Source organism: Phaethon lepturus, unplaced genomic scaffold (genome assembly GCF_000687285.1).
Source record: "Phaethon lepturus isolate BGI_N335 unplaced genomic scaffold, ASM68728v1 scaffold20073, whole genome shotgun sequence".
NCBI lineage: Eukaryota > Metazoa > Chordata > Aves > Phaethontiformes > Phaethontidae > Phaethon > Phaethon lepturus.
The window spans coordinates 52945-74540 of NW_010531607.1; the positions used below are offsets into that span (position 1 = coordinate 52945).

At 37.4% G+C, this 21596-nt stretch overlaps 1 protein-coding gene across 1 annotated transcript in view; it reads right to left on the bottom strand.

Moving 5' to 3' along the window:
• Window positions 1-21596, bottom strand: part of POC1B (POC1 centriolar protein B) — a 45370-nt gene that overhangs the window by 15579 nt on the left and 8195 nt on the right. The window contains exons 7-8 of the mRNA XM_010284621.1: window positions 19754-19906; window positions 13860-13946 (exon numbers count right to left, since the gene is read on the bottom strand). Of these exons, the coding sequence (XP_010282923.1) occupies window positions 13860-13946; window positions 19754-19906 (240 nt within the window). The remainder of the gene's footprint in view (window positions 1-13859; window positions 13947-19753; window positions 19907-21596) is intronic.

The following is a 21596-nucleotide window of genomic DNA, read 5'->3' on the forward strand; positions in this document are numbered from 1 at the left end:
CTTATTACCTTAGAATAGAAATAAATACAGCTCTGTCCCCTATAACATGCAAAGCTTTAAAACTGTGTGCATATATGTATTAGGAAAATAAATTACCATTTGAAGATAAATATTAAATTCCACTGGTCACAGTGTATTATTTTATTCATACATCCACCCAGGTTTAAATTAATTTGTTAAACACCCATGCAATTCTTCTGCACACATTCCATATTTAATTATGTTTGCTGTTACATTACTAGCACTTGTGGTGTGTTTCAGGTTTTCTGTTTGTTTTGAACAGACAAACTTAAAACATTGATTAACACTAGTATTCTCTATGTGTTCAAAATGGGGAAAAATATGACAACACAATTGTATATACTAAGTCACTGTTTAACTTGCTCACCTTCCTCTTACTCTAGCGTACAAAAAGTGTCTTGAAATTATATTTGTATTAATGACATCCAGATCAGAACCATCACAGTCTAAAACAGTATTCAATATCAATTGTCTTTATATAGGTCTACACAATTCAGTATACTCTTGTCTGAATGCTGTGTCAAAGTCCTGACCAAAAAAACCCAATCTACATAGCCAATGGTTTCTTTTTGGTGTAAAGGAACATCTCTTCAACGTGACTCATCACATTGGCAGCCAAACCAGCAGCATCAGTATGTTCCACAAGCAGGACTGAAAGTCACAGTACATGTACAACTTGGAGCTAAAGCACAAGGGTAGAACTTGCTTGTGTCACTATATCTCAATAAAATACCACAAGACTCTTCTGGAAATCTGGTCCTCTGGCTGGACCAGGACAAAGAGAAACCGGAAACTTTTATTCTGTTCCTGCTTGTCACTTCTTTGGCATTGAGGGCTGATGCTTTACTGAGCAACAGAACAGAAGCTTTGTCAAGCATCACCATGGATTCAAATTAAAGCCCTCTTGCTTTGTAATGATGACTAGGTTGCAGTCTCTCTACAACTTTTCAGTTTTTAGAAAAAACTCCCTTATTTGTACTAATATTATGATGTTTTAAAACTTCTGGAAGGAAGATTACTTTGGTATTTTATTATCACCAGCAGCAGCCTGGTGGTAGCAAGAATTTATGGAACTGTGTGTCCATGTCAGGTAAAAGAGAACGTATCATCTCCCGTACTCCAATGAAAATACAGTGTCACTGGCATTCCCTGTCACTTATGTTCCTGCATCTTAAGGAAAATATTTCCTAATAATAATAGACAACACTAACATAAATCTTTTCTAGAGATCAATCAAGTTAAGCATGTATCACCTACATATAAGATACTCCTGCTAAGAACAGCAGCTTAGATTCTGAAATGTGCTTGCACCCCTTGTGCTCACGGCTATGTGGCACTTTCTTTGAAAGTAAAGCACATTTCTCTAAGTAGTTTGGTTGTACGGGTTAGAGTTGAATTAGGGATACAACTAAATTGAAAGAAAGATACATAAAGATACTTCAGAAAGATACATTTCAATACTTCACTAAATTAGCGTTAATGAAAAACTGCATTAAATACTATCCACTGGGGTATAGATAAGAAATATAGACACAGCTATGCTAAAAGGCACGTAAAACAGAGTATCATACAGTTATGTCCCCTTCATTAATTTAATTTGATTAATGCTGACTGTGTGCTTGCAACTGCATAGAAGAGCTAAAAACATGTGTAATGAATTGTACAGTATCAGTTATGACAGGTAGCGGTCTAGTGAAGGTGTGGACATGCCACACTCAGTGGGATATGGAAGAAGGCATGTCCCTACTGTGTGCCACACTCCATACTTGACATTAAAATGACAATAAAACTAAAAGCAGTTGGCACTATAATCCCAAATCAACAGCTGGCATTCCAGTCCTGAATGCCAAATTCCTGCTAAGGATTTGAAGCCTTCACAGGTTAAATAAACTGTTGCTTTTTACAACTGTAAAAGGCAGAACAATACGAATGACCACAAATTAGAAGTGATGAAACACAGCTGATCAGGATAATTGAAGGCCTCAGCAAAAACTCTATAGCCATTAGAATTAGGAGCAATAAAAAGGACATTTTAGCCCACTTTCCTAAGGAAACAATGCTGAGACTATAATTTTCATCTGTTCGTCCCCACACCTTACTTTTAAGTTTTGAACTTCTTGCAGATTTTAGAGGGTCTGATGGAGGAAGAGATTTCCTAGAGGAAGATGATTTCATCTAAGTTTCCTGAGAATAGATCGCCAGCTAAAGGAGAGAAATCAGTAAGTACTCCCACTGGGAGAAAGGCTCTGGCAAAAGTTTACACATTATTTAAGACCAGAAAATGCATATGAGAGAAACAGAACTTATAATTACCTTAAAGCAAGGAAAGCTTCAAATAAAACCTTACAGTCAACTACAAAACACAGATTTGTAGGAAGCTAGGCTACATAATTTCTGTCACTCAAGGATTATTTGTACTTTACAAATATCAGGAAGAAAAGAAGTCCCAGCAATGGCATACTTATTAGCTAGAGGTGTTAAAGTGATGCAGAAAATTTTTTTAAGTGGTTAATGAAGTATTTTTATCTTCCATTTCAGAAGATAATAAATGCTGTAATTGTATTTCTGGCAAAATACTTTCTATTCCAACCATAGCAAAAAGACTGTTAAACAATTTATACTGCATGTAAATATTTTTAAATCCAGGGTTATATAATTTGAACTTAATGGTTTTGAAATAACTTAACAAGTAAGGTAATGATGTTGATTTTTAATATATCCTGGAATAATGGAGAAATACCACGGAAGTGGGGAAGCTGACATTCCATCAGTAGTTAGAAAGGATAAACAGGATAACTGTGTGGTCACAGGTCACAGTCAGCTTGAAAATTGTGTCAGGGAGAAACACTGAAAAGCTGATTTAGGACATATAGTAAAGATTTAAGGCATAACATCAAGCAAGTCAATATGGTTTGAGAGAGAAAAGAAATGGTCTGTCAGACTGAAGACCTCTCTAGAGAAATACTTAGTCAGACTGTTCCTGATAAAAGTACTTTTCTTTTTTAAAATCCATAATATGCACATTACAATTTTAATTAACACGTTTGAGGTTGTAATGCAGCATGAAGTCAATTATGTAGCTAGTGCTCCTTCAAAAACAGTTAAATCAGAAGGTTACTACAGAATTATGCTGGTTTTAGTGATTCCACTGAAAACCGTTCTTGTTTCAGTCCCAGACAAAATGTACCAGTGATCTGGAAAATCCAGTTTACAGATGACACAAAAAGGCATACTGGAAACTGCTGAAGTAGTCAGGGTTCCTTGGCAATCTGACTTCATTCAGCTGTCCAAATGCAACCTTATGTAAAAATGTAAGATCTCAGAGATGAAGACACTCTAGAGTAATACACTACAGAAAGCAGAAGTGTTGAAAAGAATTATGACGACATAATATATAACTGAGCGAAATGATAAAACTTCAGTGTGATGAGGTTATTGAGTGAAGAATTACAGTAACTTCTTATATGTAGTTATAAGTAGCTGAAAGTACTGAGCAACATGTAGTATTGTACTGTTACACTACACTGGCAAAAATTGGAAGTATGGGCACAGAATTCCTGTCCTAAGACATGTGTAAGAAATGTGGAAACACTTATAAAGAATGAATCATGGCTTGGAAGAGTAATCTTTTCAGTGACGAACATTTGATACTGGTTTATTTAAGGTTAAGGGTAAAGACATTTAAGAGAATTAATTACTATGTTAAGAAAGCAGTTTTCCTCTACAACAAAAATACTGCAATAGTCAACTCAGAGTTGCATTGCAATGCCTATGCTTCAGCTATCTGACGTGCAGTGTGGAACCGACATCTTGGCATTCAGGAGGTACGATCTCAACACACTTAATACACACCAGAGGACAGCATCTATCTATCCCTCCCTTGCACCAACTCAAGCTGGTACAACCAGAGTACCATACTGTGAGGGGATTTAAAAAAAAAAAAAGGTACAACCTTTCAGAACAGTGATGCCATGTATCTCCACTTAAGGTGTCAGTCACACAGCTCCTACTTTTTTCTTCCTCGTCACCTCCCAATACTATTTATTGCAAAATGCATAAGGGCAAAGGAATCCAGTGTTTCTCTTCCAGAAGAGCACCCTAATCAATAACCATGGTCTGCTTCTTACTTGCTTTCCTCTGATACCATATACTTTCAGCTTTTACTTTACAGTGCTTCAAATTCAAGTATGAAGGATGGAGCTGCCTCCATTCAGCTTCTCAGTTACCTGCTGTTTAGGTTACAGCCATGCAGACACAAAAAAGCAAGCTGAATCCAACACACCTACTGCCTGACCAAAAGGAAGCTGTTACTATGATCTCCTTTGCTCCTATTTTTCCACCACATCTTAAGAAAGATGATGTTCAGATGTGTCATGCATGTAACACACCTGTATATGTTCTAGCACAATCACATTGGATACATGGCTCCATGGACATCAGTCAACCTCAGTTAGGTTACAGCCAGCACTAATCTCCTACTTAATCTCCATATAATTTTTTCTCATTATTTCCTTTGTGCTGGTATTAGTGTTTGGATAGCTGAGCAGATCAGGGAATTGACTTGGATGGAATTAACCAGACAAAACTAGTTGTTAAGTTACAATGACTGTGAAACCATCCTTCAGCATTGTCCTACCTGATTTCTGACCCCAAAACTATTTTGGTGGAAGATACAAGCCAGGATGCTTTCAGAGTTTTTCTGTATCAAACATCTATGTCATGAAGGAATGTTTTTCCCCTTGGTGCTGAATTTTATTTGAAAAGTCTCAGTCTCTAGGACTCGATTTAAGCAACCTATGTGATTTTTGGATCTGACTCGGTGTTTCCATTACCTCACATAAAGCAAGTAACTACATCTCCTACAGTGAACTAGACAGTAATGCAGCAAGGTTTGCAAGGAGAGATGTGTTGTATTAGAACAATTGATACATTTGGAAAACACTCAAGCTTTTAGGCAGAAAGTACCCTCTGGGTTTAGATATCACTGTAATCTAAGTGATAAATAGAATTTACTAGCACTTGTTCAAGCACTGTCATTTAGGAAAAATAAGAAAAGATTTAAGCAGTATTGAAGTGTTTGCTTTTGTAACAAACTTGCATTAACCATTTGGAATAACATATTGGTTATATACATATATCTCTCCATTTTATAGTCAAGGTTCTACCACACAGTTGCAAGCATGCTGTGCTAAACTTAGACTCCAGTAGTATTTAAGAAGAAAGGGTAATTCAAGGGCAGTATTTTAGCTTTAGTATCTTGTTTTCTGACATGCTTGATCTGTAGCTCAGCTTTATTATCCAACTTAAGATAAACAAAAATAAAACCCTGCAACCTTCTCTGAGTCACGCACTATGAACTAATCTAAACATTCCCTTGTTTCTCAGTTCTACAAAATGTGCAATCTCAGAATTAAAGTCCTTTGAATACTAAGAAGTTCAAAACTTAACTTGTGCTACTGCATTAAAAAAATTAAAACAGGTGTTTACAGAGTAACAGAGCTACTGAACGCTAACTTCATTAGCTTCCATTAAGCTAAATGACTCACAAATGGCATTTAGATCAGTAGTAAATCATCTAGGTCAGCAGGAAGCTCATTACAGACTGACAATCCAAGTGACAGAAACACTTTTCTACAAGTGCTACAGTAGTAATTTCCTGTGTGAAAGGCTTGCTGCTGTTCCTGCATTCCTCAGGGGACGCTGCTTCTCAGAGGATGTTACTCTTCCCCAGGAAGAGGAAGGAACCAGTTGTTATTGGATGTGTGGGCTGATAGCTGTCGGGCATTTTCTGCATGCCGCAGAATCAGCTGTGAGAACTGTGAATACAGCTTAGATTCCCAGCCGAAGCAGGGGAAAACACTGCTTGGGCAGACAAGGTCAGAGTGTACGCATACAGTACCTCAGGAAGTTGAAACAGAAATAATACCTAGAACTTCCATCCCTCTAGTTCCCAGAAATGTGCTGATTTGCTAAAGGAATAATATACAGACATGGATTAACTTGAAAAGCATTCCTGAAACGTTGCACTGTTGACATGAGTAAGACCCTATACAAAAGTAAAATATTGCCAGCTTTAAGAGTCATCTACAGCAAGCCAGTTACCTTACAAAACAGTACCAATAGTCCAGCAATTGCATCTGTTAATAGTGTCACAATTAAGCAAACTGCCTTGTGAGGAAACTAAATATTGAAGCTTAATCTTTTATATGGGGGTGGTGGTGGTGGTGTGTGTGTGGGGGTGTCTGTGTGTGTGTAGATTTTTTCCTGTTAGGTCCTCTCCTGAGCTTCCTTGTCCTACAGTAACTCAAGGTCCCTCCGTATGTGCTGTGACACTTACAGGGCAGGTGACCAATAGCTAGTCTGTGCCTAGTCCAGTATCAGTGAATTCAGCATCACACCCCCCTGGCTTTTTCTTTAGTGGCAGCACTAATATGTTTCCTTATTCTGCTAACCGCTTATTTCCAAACTTGGTTAAAACAAAACACCAACTATTTGATTCAAAAATTATTAGGGAGATAGGACAGAGACAAATAAACAGTACAATCTCATAAGGTACGTTTTCTCAGGAAAGCAGGCTAAAAATAGTGTAGGAAATATTATATTCTTGCACCCTACTGCCCAAATACAGAATTCTGTCTCCAATGAAAACTTGACTTTCTCTCAAGCTCCAGCTCACTCGAACAATATAATGAAGCCTATTAAGGAACATCAAGACATGTATTATTACCTAATTATGTAGCGGCACAACACATTTCCTGTTGTCTCCTTGTAAACCAGCAGTTACATGCTGTGTTAGAATAGCATCACTGCAAAACACAAGGGCCATTTGGATCATAATCTTCTTTTATTACAAATGTTGAGTTCACCTTCATGTATCTGATCTCTAAGCATTATTTGATGCTAGTGGTATCAAAGCATATTGCTTTTAAGATTAAGTACACAAATCTTTTTAAACATGTCTGTGCCTCTACAGAGGCTCAAAATGCAAGTTTAGAAATTGACTGTTCAACATACCAAACCCTTCAACCTTTTGGCACTTCTGACAGAAGATGAGCCATTTTGTTCGTATACACCATACCTTCTTTGGAAGGTCCCTAGCTGGGCAACAGAAAAGGCTGTCGCTACTGCCTCATGGCTGTTCCAGATGAATTAGGTGTAGCTTCTGGGAGGGATAGGAGATATTCCTTCCCTGAGAGCAGCTGAACATGTTTAGCTGTACAGAGAAGGCAGCCTATCCTCTTCCCCCAGCCCCACACACTGTACCTGCATAGCATGCAAAGAGTAGAAAGGGCTATCTGGAGTGTGCTGTAAGCCAAGATGACACTAAAAATTGCTTGTCTAAGAGCAAGATTGGACAGAGAAGGATTAATTTGCAAAGACACAAGAGTGGAGTTTACAAATTGTTATTTGTATTCTGCCACACTGAACACTTCTGAGTTCCTGTATTTACAGCATTTATTCTATGTTATTATAAGACCTAGCATCAGAGATTCAGAGCCTGTTGGTATGCTCATCTGTGGAAAAGTTGCAGATAGTTTTACCTCAAAACTTTGGAGAAACAACATCTCTTCACATGATTGCCTAATTGCATTCCATGCTTGTAATTTGGAGTTCAGATCATGGAGTTGGCAGTTTGTCCAAACATGCATTTACTGGTAATCAGAAGAATGGCAGTACATGAAAAAATCCATAGTTATTCAGAAAGTGGCCTTTCGTATTTCACTGTCAGGGAGCAAGGAAGGTAAAGTGATGGGAGAGGCTGGGAACTGTCAATTGTTATGAAAGCCCTCCTGCTGATGGGATCATTCCCCTATGCCAAGCTCAGTCTACTTGGCAACTGGGTTTTGGACAAGGAACATAAGCAGGACATTTTTCTCTTTTTTCTTAGAGGATACTGATTCCAGTCTCCATGGATAGTGCCAGAACTTTCCTCTGGTAGGGGAAAAAAAAAAAATGTATGACTATCATGCAATGATCAGAATTTAAGTGAAAGGCTAAATGTTCAAGGTCCCAAGAAAGCTTGATATCCATGAACTACAGAAAACTGTTGTGCTTTCGGACGAACTATAACAAGCAGTAAGGGCAACCACTGTACACAGTGAAGTGCCATATGAGTTTTGCTCTACTGACTGTTCCCTTCTGAATTGGACTTGGACCGCAGAGATGATGATCTATGTATAAAATTCCTAGTCTTTCCTTTCTTCCTTTTCCCCTCCCCTTAACCTCACTGAAGAGAGGTGGTGTTTATTTCCATGTAAGGCTGGAGACAGGAAAGGAGGTAAGTCAGAATAAATTTGAAGTTGCATGGTAAGGAAAATATGCATTGTTTTTAGCTTTTAAGATAAAATTTCTTTTGTCATCCTCTTCTAAGTTGTTGTTAAGCCATGCAAGGAAGAATGTTACTCCAAGATCTTTTCAAAATAAGTTCCCGTGACGATGAATAGTTGTGTAAGCCTTCATGTACATAGAGGTGGAAGAATAGATGCAAATTTTGCATTCATAGTTTCTGTCTTTGTAAAATATACGGAGTGTTTTTTAGGTTGATGGTTGTTGGTATGTTGTTGGGGTTTTTTTTATTGTACTCAAAATAAATTCAGAAAAAAATGTGTCAAAAATACCCAAACCCTGAAATACACACTGGGGAAGCAATGTGTATAGGGTAAATTGAGAGTACAGACACTTCTACTTTTTGCATCAAGACGTCTACTACGAATGCAGTACAGATAAACTAACAATGTCTTAATTTGAGGAGTAAAAGTTGCACATGCTTTTATTTGTTTTCACATGTTTTACAAGTTTGGGGGTGGGGGGACAGGTAGAGAGGGAATTTATTTGGTCACTTTCTATTTTAAAACATAGTACTTTCCTTTTGCTCCAAACAGGAACAATCCTTACCTTTCCCCTTCCAATAATCAATCCAGTCTTAACTTTGTAAAAATTGTACTGTAAATGAACAATAAACATGTCTTGTTTCCAGTGTTAACTAGCACTGGAAGAGAAAGAACAGCAAACATCTCCCAGCCAGTGCAGGCATTCTGACTTCCAGATTACAGTACATTGCTTTGCTTCCTCCAAATCCTGTTTACATGAGCAAGGTCAGGGGATGGAACATTAGAGAGCCTCTACAGTGATTTCCTGCTGCTGTCAGTAAAAACTACCGAGACATCATCAACTTTCCCTTGTTCCCAACAGCTTATCAGGGACCAGAGGTTACCAATGTCTTGCCTTACAGACTTGAAAAAACCCAACCTCCCTCAAAACTACAAGTAAAATCAGAGGATGAAACAGAAGAAAATAGTCCCAAAGGGAGACAAGACTTCCAATTTTTCCTTTTCAATAGTTCAGAAAACAAAGGCAATATTAAGCTGTTTGACACACGGATAAGAAGGAGTGGCAGAGCAGCAGTAATGCTTTCTCAGTCTTCAGTGAGATAGAAAGAAGAAATATCATCTCCCCAGCCCGTAAACCTTAACCCCAATTCAATGAACATTTTCAGAGTGTAAAAGTCTAGAACAACTTCATTTTTAATAACTGCAACATGAAGTCTCTTACCATTGGAAAAGTGAGAGTATTACACAAATACCAGTCAGTTAAGCACAAATAGCTTGTTTTTATACCAGTTTCAGTAATGTACAGAACTGAATAAATGAATCAAATTCAAAGCTATTTTCCTTACAATAATAATACACAGACAGGAATTCTTAATGTTTTTGTCATTGTAGTCTAAAAGAAAGTGTCCCCATACTGAAGATTACATGGAAGTTTTTCCATGGACACAATGAGCGCATTCCCTTCACTAAGTTTACAAAGGAAGTTGCATCAGTGTGAATCTTAGATGAAAACAGGTTTTTCACCATGTTCAAAGAAGAACTGGCCTTACAGCTTTAAGTTAGAACACAAGCTGAAAAGATAAAGTGTTTGGAGTTCAGAGAGTTTAACAATTTAAGTGTTTTCTAGCAAAATCCCTATGAGAACATTCATACCTGCATATTTTGGCTTAATCCTTGAAGCAAGAAAATACAAGTAAATTTAAAAAACCCACATAAGTAGGCATTTTTAAGTGTGGAAGTTGTTATGGATCGTTGGCTTTGATGAAGCAGCAAATTAAAATTCCTTGAAAAGAAGAGGAGGAGTGGGAGGAAGAGATAATACCAGTATTTCCTCATACAGATAAAGCTCAAAATATAAATGAATTGCTAAGAAAAAATCTAAATATACATTTTAGATTCACAATAAAGAATCAAGAGTGTTAAATTTTTAAAAATTTGTTTTTCAAATCTTCCCAGGCAGACTGTTGTCAAAAATAGACGACAGTGATACTTAGCTGCACCTTAATTATCTGGACTTGTGCATCCTGTTTTGGGCTTCTCAATAAAAGACAGACATTGACATCCTGGAGCAAGTCCAACGGAGGGCAAGCAAGATGGTGAGGGAGCTGGAACACATGATATACAAGAAAAGACAGAGAAACAGGTTGTTCAGCCTTAAGAAGGAAGGCTACAGGGACATCTTACCGCCATCTCAAACAGCTAATGGGTAGACAGAGAGAAGGCAGAGCTAGACACTTACTAGAGGACCACTGTGATAGAATTAGAGGCGACAGACATGTTGGAACATAGGAAATTCTAGCTATATATTATGAAAAAAAAAAGTATTTTCACCAGTCAAACACTAGAGCAAGCCACCCAGAGAGGTGATGGAATCTCCATCCTTAGGCATATTAACAAATGAACTGGACAAGGCCTTTAGGAACCTGATCCAAGTTGGCCTTGCTTTAAGGGAGAGGTTAGATGAAATTACTCCAGACATCCCTCTCAACCTATACTGCTCTATCATTTTTATTAACAAATCTTTACAGAAGGGAAGAAAAGGAATACCTTTTTGCTCTGCCACAAGTTCATCTTAGGGGTAGTGATAACATATTTGCCATAACCAATAGGACAGGACACGGTTCCAATAGCTGAAGAAGAGATTCTCAATAGGGAGAACACTTTCTCCTATTTCCTGGAGTAGCTTAAGATCTATGGGAGTTTGCCCACTTATCATTAGGAATTTTGATAGCCATTCAACAAAACATTACGAGGTTTCGTACAGACTTCCAGTTTCCCTGAAGATATTTCAGGGATCTTTAGGGAACTCATCACAGATCCTACAAAAGCTTTAATGTTGTTACTTGTCCCACAGCATCTGGTCTTTAAATACTTGAGACAGTGATCCGAGAAAGGCTGTATCTCTCTTATTTGGTAGAAAAACTCAAGTAAATATGTTGACTAGCTATTTCCAGTGGTCCAGGAACTTGCCAAGGTGTTTTGCAAATAACCCTTAAGGCCCTACTGTGTTACATGTGTGATAGATAAAGACATTGAACAAGAACTCTTAAAGGTATGTCAATGCAGAGTGCATCTTTCTCCCTATAAGTATCAGAAGGGCAGAAGAACTGCTTAAGCTAGAACAAAATACTTCAAAAACAATAAGTAGGTATAGACAGGACATTTGTAAATTAACCTGGCAACCTGATCAAAGATTTTTAGGTATTTGAATGACATTCTCTGAGTAGAAGTAGGACCAAAAAGCCATAAGCAGCTTTAAGATGGGTCTTGACAATTTTGCAGGAAAAAAAAGAAAGAAGTGTGCAGTGATACTGTCTTTGATAACCACTAGAAAAAGAGCATTGCAGAGGGGTTGGAAATCAGGGAGACAGATGGGAGAGGAGGATGAATTAGACAATGTTGGTAGCCTCAAGTTAGAGGAGGATAAAAAAAAAAAAACCACAACAAACCACAAATAATGAACTAACACAGTATCATTCAAGTGAGGACAAACAGTATCAAGATGAAATCTCGCTGTGAAGGTGGGATGGGAAAAAACCCAGCATTTGTCCTTCCCCCTTTGATTTTTATGAAGAACACATGAAGCCTCTGTAGAGAGGGCCTCTATACATTAGGAAAATTGAGCCAGCTTCAGATGAAAAGGTCCAAGATGAAAAAGGGATCCAGAACCCTTTGGAAGCAAGACACAAAGAGATTGGATGGATGGCCTGATTAAGAAACAGGTGGTAATTTCACAAACAACAGAAGCTGGTAATGCAGCAGACAGAAACTGGACAGGAAGGTGACACTGGAAGATGAGTTGACATTAGAAAGCAGGGAGGACCAGACAGGTTGGCAAAGTTGGAGAAAGTGTTACTTACTATGGGGGAGGAAGGATGCTAGTGGCAGAGAAAACATGGTTTCTAGATGTGCGTCAATAGTGGTGTTTTGGACCGAGCGGTTGTCCCCAAGGCTTTAGTTTGAGTAACAAGGATACAGAAATGTTGCTAGACAGAAAAGAGATGCAGATGGTGAATGTTGAAATGCAGAAAGGTGAGAATCAATGGTGACTAGGAGATCCAGATAATGGGGGGGTGAGAGTGGGGAATATAGTCATTACTGACACAGTCAAAAGGCATGTATTCTGAAGCAAAATTTTTGTAATGAAGACCAACTTTTATAAAGGCAGCCAACTAGCAAATCAAAAGGATGCTGTCTTTAGTGGGTCAACTTATTTCTACTATGAGTTCTGTGCAAAAAGTTTTATAAACTGCTCTCATAGCAAAAGAACTAATGAAGAAGATTAAATGATTGGCAGGTTTATAGGTATGTAACAAAGAATGACAGTGTAACCATACATTTGAATTCTGTGACCAGTATTAAGATCAGGAAGTAATGAACACAGAGTATTTTAAAGTGATAGGTAGCCAATAAATTATATCCACCACAATCCACTGTTTGTCAAGCCTACTAAAGAGATTTCTGTAAGTCTGCAAACTACTTTTGACAGAAGTTATCTTAAAGAGACATAGTTCCATTGTGAAAACACAACATGACAACTGCTAAACCTTAAAATATATGAAATTACCATCTCTCAATAAAAGTTATTATATGATGATTTGTTTTGAAGAAAAGGTTTCTCTTAGACAACAATCTCTGTCATGATCTTCAATAAATGATCTTAAAGAACATTATAAAGTACATCCACAACATACCTTTTCATAAAGCATTCATGACAAAATAGAACAGCAGAAGCCACACCTGCTACCTATTCATATATATTAACCCTTCAGCCACACAAACTCTTGTTATGGTAACTAAAATTGCTGAAGATACAATTTATGCCTTCCCAGGAACAGATTCAGAGCTAAAAGAGAAAATTCTCATTTTACTCTAATTCTAGAACAGTACGTCTTTTAGATTTCATACCAGGAGAGCATATTTCCCCTCCTACGAAACTACCGTTAAAACATTGCCTTCCTTTCCCTCCCACATGCCATACCAATGTCATATGAAAAACTAACACTAGAAGGATCTATGATTCTGTCTTAAAATGTGTTACTTTTTTTTTTTTCCCCCCTCTCCTGGAGAACTACTAGATGTATTATGAGGAGAATTAAAACGTCACTTTTGGAATTTTATCAATGAGGCAACTATTCTTTAGGTTTCCCATTATTTGCAGATAAAGACAGAGTTACAAAAAGTGTTTGAGAATAACTAACAGTAATATTTAGATATAAATAGCTTTGGCTTATAATTAGAATTTCTGCTTAGTATATAGGTAAAATTACTAGTATAATGTGAAAGCTTTGCTATTACACCATCTTCTGGTTAGCCTTGGGAACTGTGAAAGAAAGCTTAAACTGAGAAATTAGGATATTGAGCTCTGAGCAGTCAGCAATTGTTAAAACATATATTTCGTTCATGTAGACAGAAAGAGCTCATTTCCAATAGCATGTTAGTTTAACCCATACCCTTTCTTTTTTTTTTTAATTTTTTTTTTCCTCCCCCTCTCAGAAGGCAACTTACCGGAGTACTGAAAGATGAAGAGGAACTAATTTCTATGACAGGTGGGTCAAGTGTTTGTGTATTAGTCACATCAAAGGTAGGGTTGACCTATTGAAAATTAATTATAACATTATTATTTCAGCACCAGTACAGAAAAAGAAGTAAGACTGAAATAAAAAGGACCACTTGCTTCATTAAGGCACAACTATTCACTAGGGACTGGAAACAGGCTTTAAAATTTGTAAAAATAAAGGTAGGATGTTACCCTCCAAGCATGTCAAATGCAATCATATAATACAGAAAGACAATCCAGATATGCATTTATTAGAGAAATATAATTTATATTTCATAAACATTCATCACCCAAAACTAATTCAGGGGATTCCTACCACAAGAGGTGCAAGTATTAAGAAGTTCAGCTGTATGACAAATCAATAAAAATGAAGTTACAAGTACTAGTTTGAAATGGATTTACTAAGACAGCTAACTCAAAATCTGCAATTAACAGTGACCAGTGATGCTACTGAAATACTGAACAGTAGGAAGTATTCAAACAGCCCTGCTTAGGACAGAGAACTAAGGGAGGAACAAAAGGAGCAGGCCCAAGCAAGTATGTGATTCTCAGCCATATGCTTTAAGTAAATGATTATTCCCCTACAGATACTCCTCTGTTGATTTTAATAAAGTATATCCAATCTAAAAAAAAAAAAAAAACCCCAACACACCCTTCACTTTATTTTTAACGAATTTCATAAGACATTGGTGTTATAGCAAAACACTAAAACTTAATAAAATTAAAAGAGGAAGTTTTAAATGACTCACACAAAGTATTTTCTAGGAAAGTGATGTAGCTAGCTGTGAAATAGTCTCTCCAAACATACTAAGATACAAATCTCAGTTTGATTAAACACCATTGTTTGTGCTAGGCTAGAGCCCTCAAGCGAGCCATATATTCTTATTTCTACTGCCACCTAGCGTATATTTGGATTTCCTTCCTCTAAGAAAATATTTACAATGGAAATTACACTGAAAATTTTAAGATGAAACTAAATCAACAGTAGCTTTTCAGGCTCAAGATATAAACTCTACACATCTAATATGTTCAAATCTCAATGCTATAGTTTTAAAGGAAACTGTTATTTCTATCTTCCATCCACTTTAAAAAGGTCTCTAGTATCTGAAAGATTAATTATGTACAAACACAGGAAATTCTGAAATACAACCGTCACCAAGTGGAATGCATTTCTTTTACTATAGTGCACTAAAACTGCATTACTGATTAAAGATACTGTTCCCAAATATCTCCAAAAGGTCCTTATTTCGAAGAAAGGCAATGACTGGGATTTATCTCAGCTATGTTTAGACATACTGCTAGACACCTGTATTTGAGCTGGTCACCCAAGATTACCTCTATGGTCAATGGGAAAAGGTAGGCGCCTTCAAAGAACAGGTAACCTCCTTACATTTCCAAATTCTCTGAATAATTGTAATCATTATAAGCTTTAAACCTCTACTTACTTGAATATTCAAGAATCATATTGATCACTACAGTTGGACAATAATTGTAAAGATTTATAAGTCAAGAACATTAAATTCAACACTGTGTTAAAATTCAGGTACTGCTGGTCTGAAAAGGAGGCAATACAAGTAAGGAATTTCTTGTAAAAGTTAATTATGCTTAAAAAAGTAGGCAGGGAGAAAGAAGAAACAACAGAAGGTATCTTAAATATTACTGTCTCTGTGTATAACTCACTCTTTGAAAAGTGAATAAGGAGAAGTTCTGAGAAAAGGTGAAAAAGTACACTCCAGCTCCACATTTAATTCACTATCCTGACAGCAAGGTGATATCTGCAATTCTTAATGCCCTTGTACAAGCTGTTTTGTTCAAAACAGCATTTCCAACTGGTGATGTATGAAAACACTACAACTGTCTCTCTGAACCCAGTGGAATAAATTCTGAGCAAAGCCAGCCCCATTTTATGTGTACTATTTTCCCAGAATCAAGTTCTGGAATAACAGAGACCTTGCCACATTGAGGCAAGCAGGGATGGAGAAGCAACAGCTATCCAAAAGCAGTAAGAAATCTGAAGAGGCATAAAATATTAGGAATTTAAAAAGCATGGACAGAATTATTTTCCTCTTGAGTTCTACCTGTACATCTGTTGAACTTTTTGTGTTGTACCACTTTGAATTTTATCCTAAGGAAATCTATCTTCATTCCACTAAATTTAGCCAGCTCAGCATAACTCAGGGCAATGTATTACAACACATCTCAAGTGTCTAGATGACATTGTAGTGGCTTGTAGCAAACCTTAAAAGGTCATCTACACTTTTAAATATCTCATATTTGAACTGCCGCCTCTGCCTGCCTGTAAATCTTGCATATGTTATGAAGTCTCTTAAAATACTGTTACTTTAGTTAAGATCAATCATCTTGCTCTGTTCCTCATGAAAAAGAAAATGAACAGAAAGCAAGCAGTTCTGCATTTTATCTGAGGTACAGATGAGATACTAGGAAAAACTGTGTCGTTACAATTGCTGTGCTGTAGTAGAATAGAGACAGGGGAATCGCCATCCCTCTCCAAGGTCCCCTTGCAACCAGACACAGCCATGGCTGACTTGATGTACCATCGGTAACAAGACTAGATGATCTCCAAAAGCTCCCTCGGACATGTCTCCGAGTTCCTCCTCTCCTCGGTATATTAGAAACATGATGAACCATAGAAAGATGAGGGTGGTGTTGCAGTGGAACTGCCTAGTGCTGAAACGGTGTGGCCAGCAGGAGCAGGGAAGTGATTGTGCCCCCGTACTCGGCACTGGTGAGGCTGTACCTCGAATACTGTGTTCAGTTTTGGGCTCCTCACTACAAGAAGGACATTGAGGTGCTGGAGCGTGTCCAGAGAAGGGCAACGAAGCTGGTGAGGGGTCTGGAGCACAAGTCTTACGGGGAGCAGCTGAGGGAACTGGGGTTGTTCAGTCTGGAGAAGAGGAGGCTGAGAAGAGACCTTATCGCTCTCTACAACTACCTGAAAGGGGGTTGTGATGAGGTGGGTGTTGGTCTCTTCTCCCAAGTAACAAGCAATAGGACGAGAGGAAATGGCCTCAAGTTGTGCCAGGGGAGGTTTAGATTGGATATTAGGGAAAATTTCTTTACGGAGGGAGTGGTCAAGCATTGGAACAGGATGCCCAGGAAGGTGGTGGAGTCACTATCACTGGAGGTGTTCAAAAAACATGTAAACATGGCACTTAGGGACATGGCTTAGTGGGCTTGGTGATGGTGGGTGGACGGTTGGACTTGATGATCTTAGAGGTCTTTTCCAACTTTAATGATTCTGTGATTCTATAAAATTCTCTCTATTGCCTGTTGCTTAAAAAGAGGTTGGGATGTTAAAAAAAAAAAAAAAGGATGTTTTTTTTAACTGAAGATGGACAAAATTTTTTTTTTTCTTCTCCAGAGTACAGCATAGCACAGCAGGGCTAGAAATGCTGCTTTTTTCAGTTAGAGGAAGAAATATTTAAGAAGATGAAATGAAGAAAAATTTCAAGCATAGTTAGTGCCACTAAAGCATGTTACTGCTGGTAGTAACCTAATACTAGTTTTGTCTGGATAAATTATGTCTCAGTCCAGATGGTGAGGTCCATTCTTCCTTGCCACAACAAAAAACCCATAGTTTTTGTTGAGGCAGACAGGGGGGACAGTGAAAAAAAGAAAAGACATAGGAAGCAGCAAAACTTTGTAACTTCACTTTAACACTGTCTAAACTATTATATTATTACATTAATTCTGAAAATAAGCTGCAAAAGAGATCCTAATCATTATTATTGTTATATTATTTAATTTACAAATACAAAAATGTAGTACATTACAGTAATATCAGTTTTGTTGTAACTATCAGATACTGTTCTGTCTCAAAGAATATAATATACTTCATGTTTATTTGAGAGCAAGATATTCTATAGATGATGTGATGTTAATATAAAACTAAACACAGCAACCTTATTCTTAAAATCCTGAAATCAGGACAGAAAAATATATGACAAGAGTCCAAAACTTTGCTACAACAAATGACAAAGCCATAGAGCCCTTTCACTACTATGGTGCAGCTAACTCAGAAGCCTATAAGCTGCTACAAATGTTACTGCCATGAAGAAGTGCAGACATTAGGTTAAGCAAAATCTGTTAAAGCTAACTGATAAATAATTTTTTGACATTCAACTATCAAGTTTCCTTTATGTGCCTTTTCAGTATTGGTAATGAGGTGCTTCCTAGCCTTAGTTTAACTTTAGCCTGGACTCATTAATACTTTTCCAGAGCTCACCAACTACCTGGGACCAGAGATGGGGGGGGGGGGGGGAAATCTGGAAAATTGCTTTAGACACTATTAATATCCTTGCCAGGCAAGGATATATCCTTCATATCCTGCATCTGAGCAGCAGAGGTCTGAAAAAGTTGACCTGAAAAGAAATCAACTGAGCCTTGCAGCTATAAGCTACTGTGTTTGTTTAGCACGTGTTATAACTGAGTGCAATTTGAACAGGTCTTGGAGCAAACTGTTGACGAAGCAAGAGTGGTTTCAGTCTGCTGGCAAATGCTGTGACTGACTTTGTTCCAGCACTGACTACCTATACTGAAGGATGCTACCAGTAAATGTAACTTCATTCATAGACCTTACAATGAATATGAGTCTGGCACACAAGTTTGTTTATGAATCTTGTCATACATGCAGTTGTCCTGCTCTTGTTCTGACCAAAATACTAAGCATCAGAAAGCTTCACATCCAACTTGACAACAGAACCAGACACATGCTAATACTTGTGATGGATCCTACCAGGGTGTCCTGCCTCCATCAAAATATTTTCAATCTTTATACTATTCATATTGCATATATATTCATATTGCATACACACACAAAAAAGCTCAATATCCTCAAATCTCAATGTTTTAAAAGTCTAAGCAGGAAACAAATGCCATGGCAGCAGTATCTGCATTTCATATGAACAAAAACAGGTAATAGTGAATTTCTATAGTACTCTATCAGTACATGACAGCAACCAAAACATTCCTGGATTTACATCAGATACAGCTTTTGGACACTGATATTCTCCAGAGTGCCTTTAAAGAAGAGATAAAAGTATAGGTAATCACAATGCAGAAACTAGCCAGATCTACCAAGGACAGTCACAGATACATCCCTGGAGTTTTAGCACAAACAATGATCTTGTTGAAGGCATAGTACTATTCACCTATTTAGCATAGCTTTCTGACAACCTGACAAACACAGGATTTTCCAAATACTGACACAGAATATTTGACATTTCACTTCAGTTCCCTAATCCCCAATATTTCCATGGGTTGCGTGTTAGAAGGTTTGACAGTAAAGTAGCTGAAGAATGAAATCACCAGGAAATCAGATTATATACTGACATAAAACACACTATTAGCCTAGAGAGGCTTTCTAAACTTTTAGATATCAAGATCTTCTCACAATACCTAAAGGTCTTGGAAAGAGCGACAACTTGTGACAATCAAGTATTTGACTTTCAGTAATAATGCCACCTTGTCCTGCTTATAATGAATTATTTTGAGAGGTATCTTAACACTCACTGAATATTCAGATACCTTCTGTAACAGTTGCCATGTTACTTCAGAAACCAGACTGTCACCTATGTTTTGTTTAAATCAGATGTAGAGTACAGATACACAAGAAGCATGAAAGGAATTCACCAGGATAAATCTGACAGCATCAGTTAGCCTAGTAACCTTAATGTGGATTCATAAGTTATAGTTGCTTCCAAAGTATTATACATAACAACAAAAAGTTTTCTGGCATACACAGAACACATTTAACTAGAGATGCTAGACAGTGTTTACAAAAGCTTCTGGTTTCCTTTATTAGGGTACTTATTGCACTCACCTCAACTGACTGAAGTTTTTCATCATGGAGATGAGGTGACCTTGGGTAAATATCAAGAAGATGAGGAGGATCATCAATATGGGTTCTTCTAATATGGTGTTTAAGAACTTCTTTATAATCAAACGAATCAAAGTTGGTTTTCCATAGCAAAACCTGTAAGAAATCATCCTATCAGTAACTACTCAAAACCTATTCAGTGAAGTCTGTTATTACTAACAGATCATGACATCTGAATGAGCCTGCTGTCATCACTTAGTCTGATCTCTACTATAACACAGGCACTTCCCCAGAGTATCTTGTACTTCAAGTCTAATAGATGTGGTTCAATCTTTTTTTTTTAAAAAAAAAAAAGGTATCTAAAAGGTGTCTCAATAATCATAAACCAAAGCAAACTTCTGTCCCACTGGACTGGACTGTAATTCTTCCACCAAATCAAGGGGTCATATACTATCAAATTTCTGTCCCCTAAAAAAGCTTGCAGGTCAAACAAGGAAGTTTGAGGGGATAAGAGAAATGACAAAGTTCCACAGAACTCTAAAGCACCTCGTTCCAGTGTTTTAGCAACAGGCATCTGTTTTCTGAACCTTGTCCAATTACATTCAAGACAGAAACAGTATACAACAGTCATACCATGGTCAAATGCAGAAGTAAGGTAGTAGAATGCAGAGGTAAGACAGCAGAAGGTCTATCCAGCCTCAAGGATAGACCAGGAAACAAAATCATAATGCACGATGTTGCTCTCATGTCACAAAACAATTGTATATGTGAGTAATTTAATTAAGTTTACCACAAGTTTACATGATCCCTGTCATCTTTGTTACTTTAAGTGCTAAGGGAAAAAAGAAAATAAAAAGGCAGTTCATAACACTTAGAAGATGGCAGTTTCCAAAAGTCCAATGTTGATTTTTATAGCTGCTCCCTAAATTAGAGGAAACAAAGATGGGACCATGATCTGACTTAAAATTACTTGCCTGTTCAGCCAAAAATATTGACAACCAAGTATTTTTCAGAAATACTGAACACATCACAGATTTGTTCACAGAAATTCCAAGCAGACTAAATCATATTTTTAATCTATTTGCAAGTAGCTGCATTGTTACAAGTTCATTTTAGGTTCAACATCTTTCATGACTCTGTTGAGCGGAAGACCCTAAATACACACTGGGAGACACAGTGCACCAATAAAGATGGACCCAGATTAACTCAGACATTAGTAACAGTGAAAATGGGATGTATGGATCTCAGTATAAACTATAAAAAGCTGCCTCAGAACCTGGCACTTGCAGGACAGTTAGATGTTAGATTAGTTGATCCACAGCAGCTCACTGTGCTCTAAAAGGGAGGTTCTGCTTTCTCTCCCTCCTCTTCTCAGCTCTGTAGTTCCACTACCTCCATCATCCAATCCAGCATAAAGTTATTCATATTTTTTATGTGTCTTTTCCCCATTTTCTCAGGCTAATTTTCTGCTGGTTTAGTAACGTGAACTGGCTCAGCACTAAGTGTAAACCAGGGCATTGTAAACAAGTAAAACCTTTCATCAGTGGTGAGCATTTGAGCTGCTCGAGCTCTAAATATATTCCATTTTGCTCTAAATTGGAATGCCACTGAATGCAGCTTCATCATTACGGTAACAAAACTAGTAAGAGCAAAACCAGCATGGAAACATCCGTACATGGCTTGAGTATCTCAACTGCAACACAAGTAGTGTAAAAGCAACTACCCACAACCTTAGAATAATAGTTAATTCCATAAGGAAGTATTTCCCTTTACACCAAGGCAGTCACTACACACAATGCTCTGTCTTCTATATGGTAAAAACTGAATTAACAGCACAGGCTGTTCC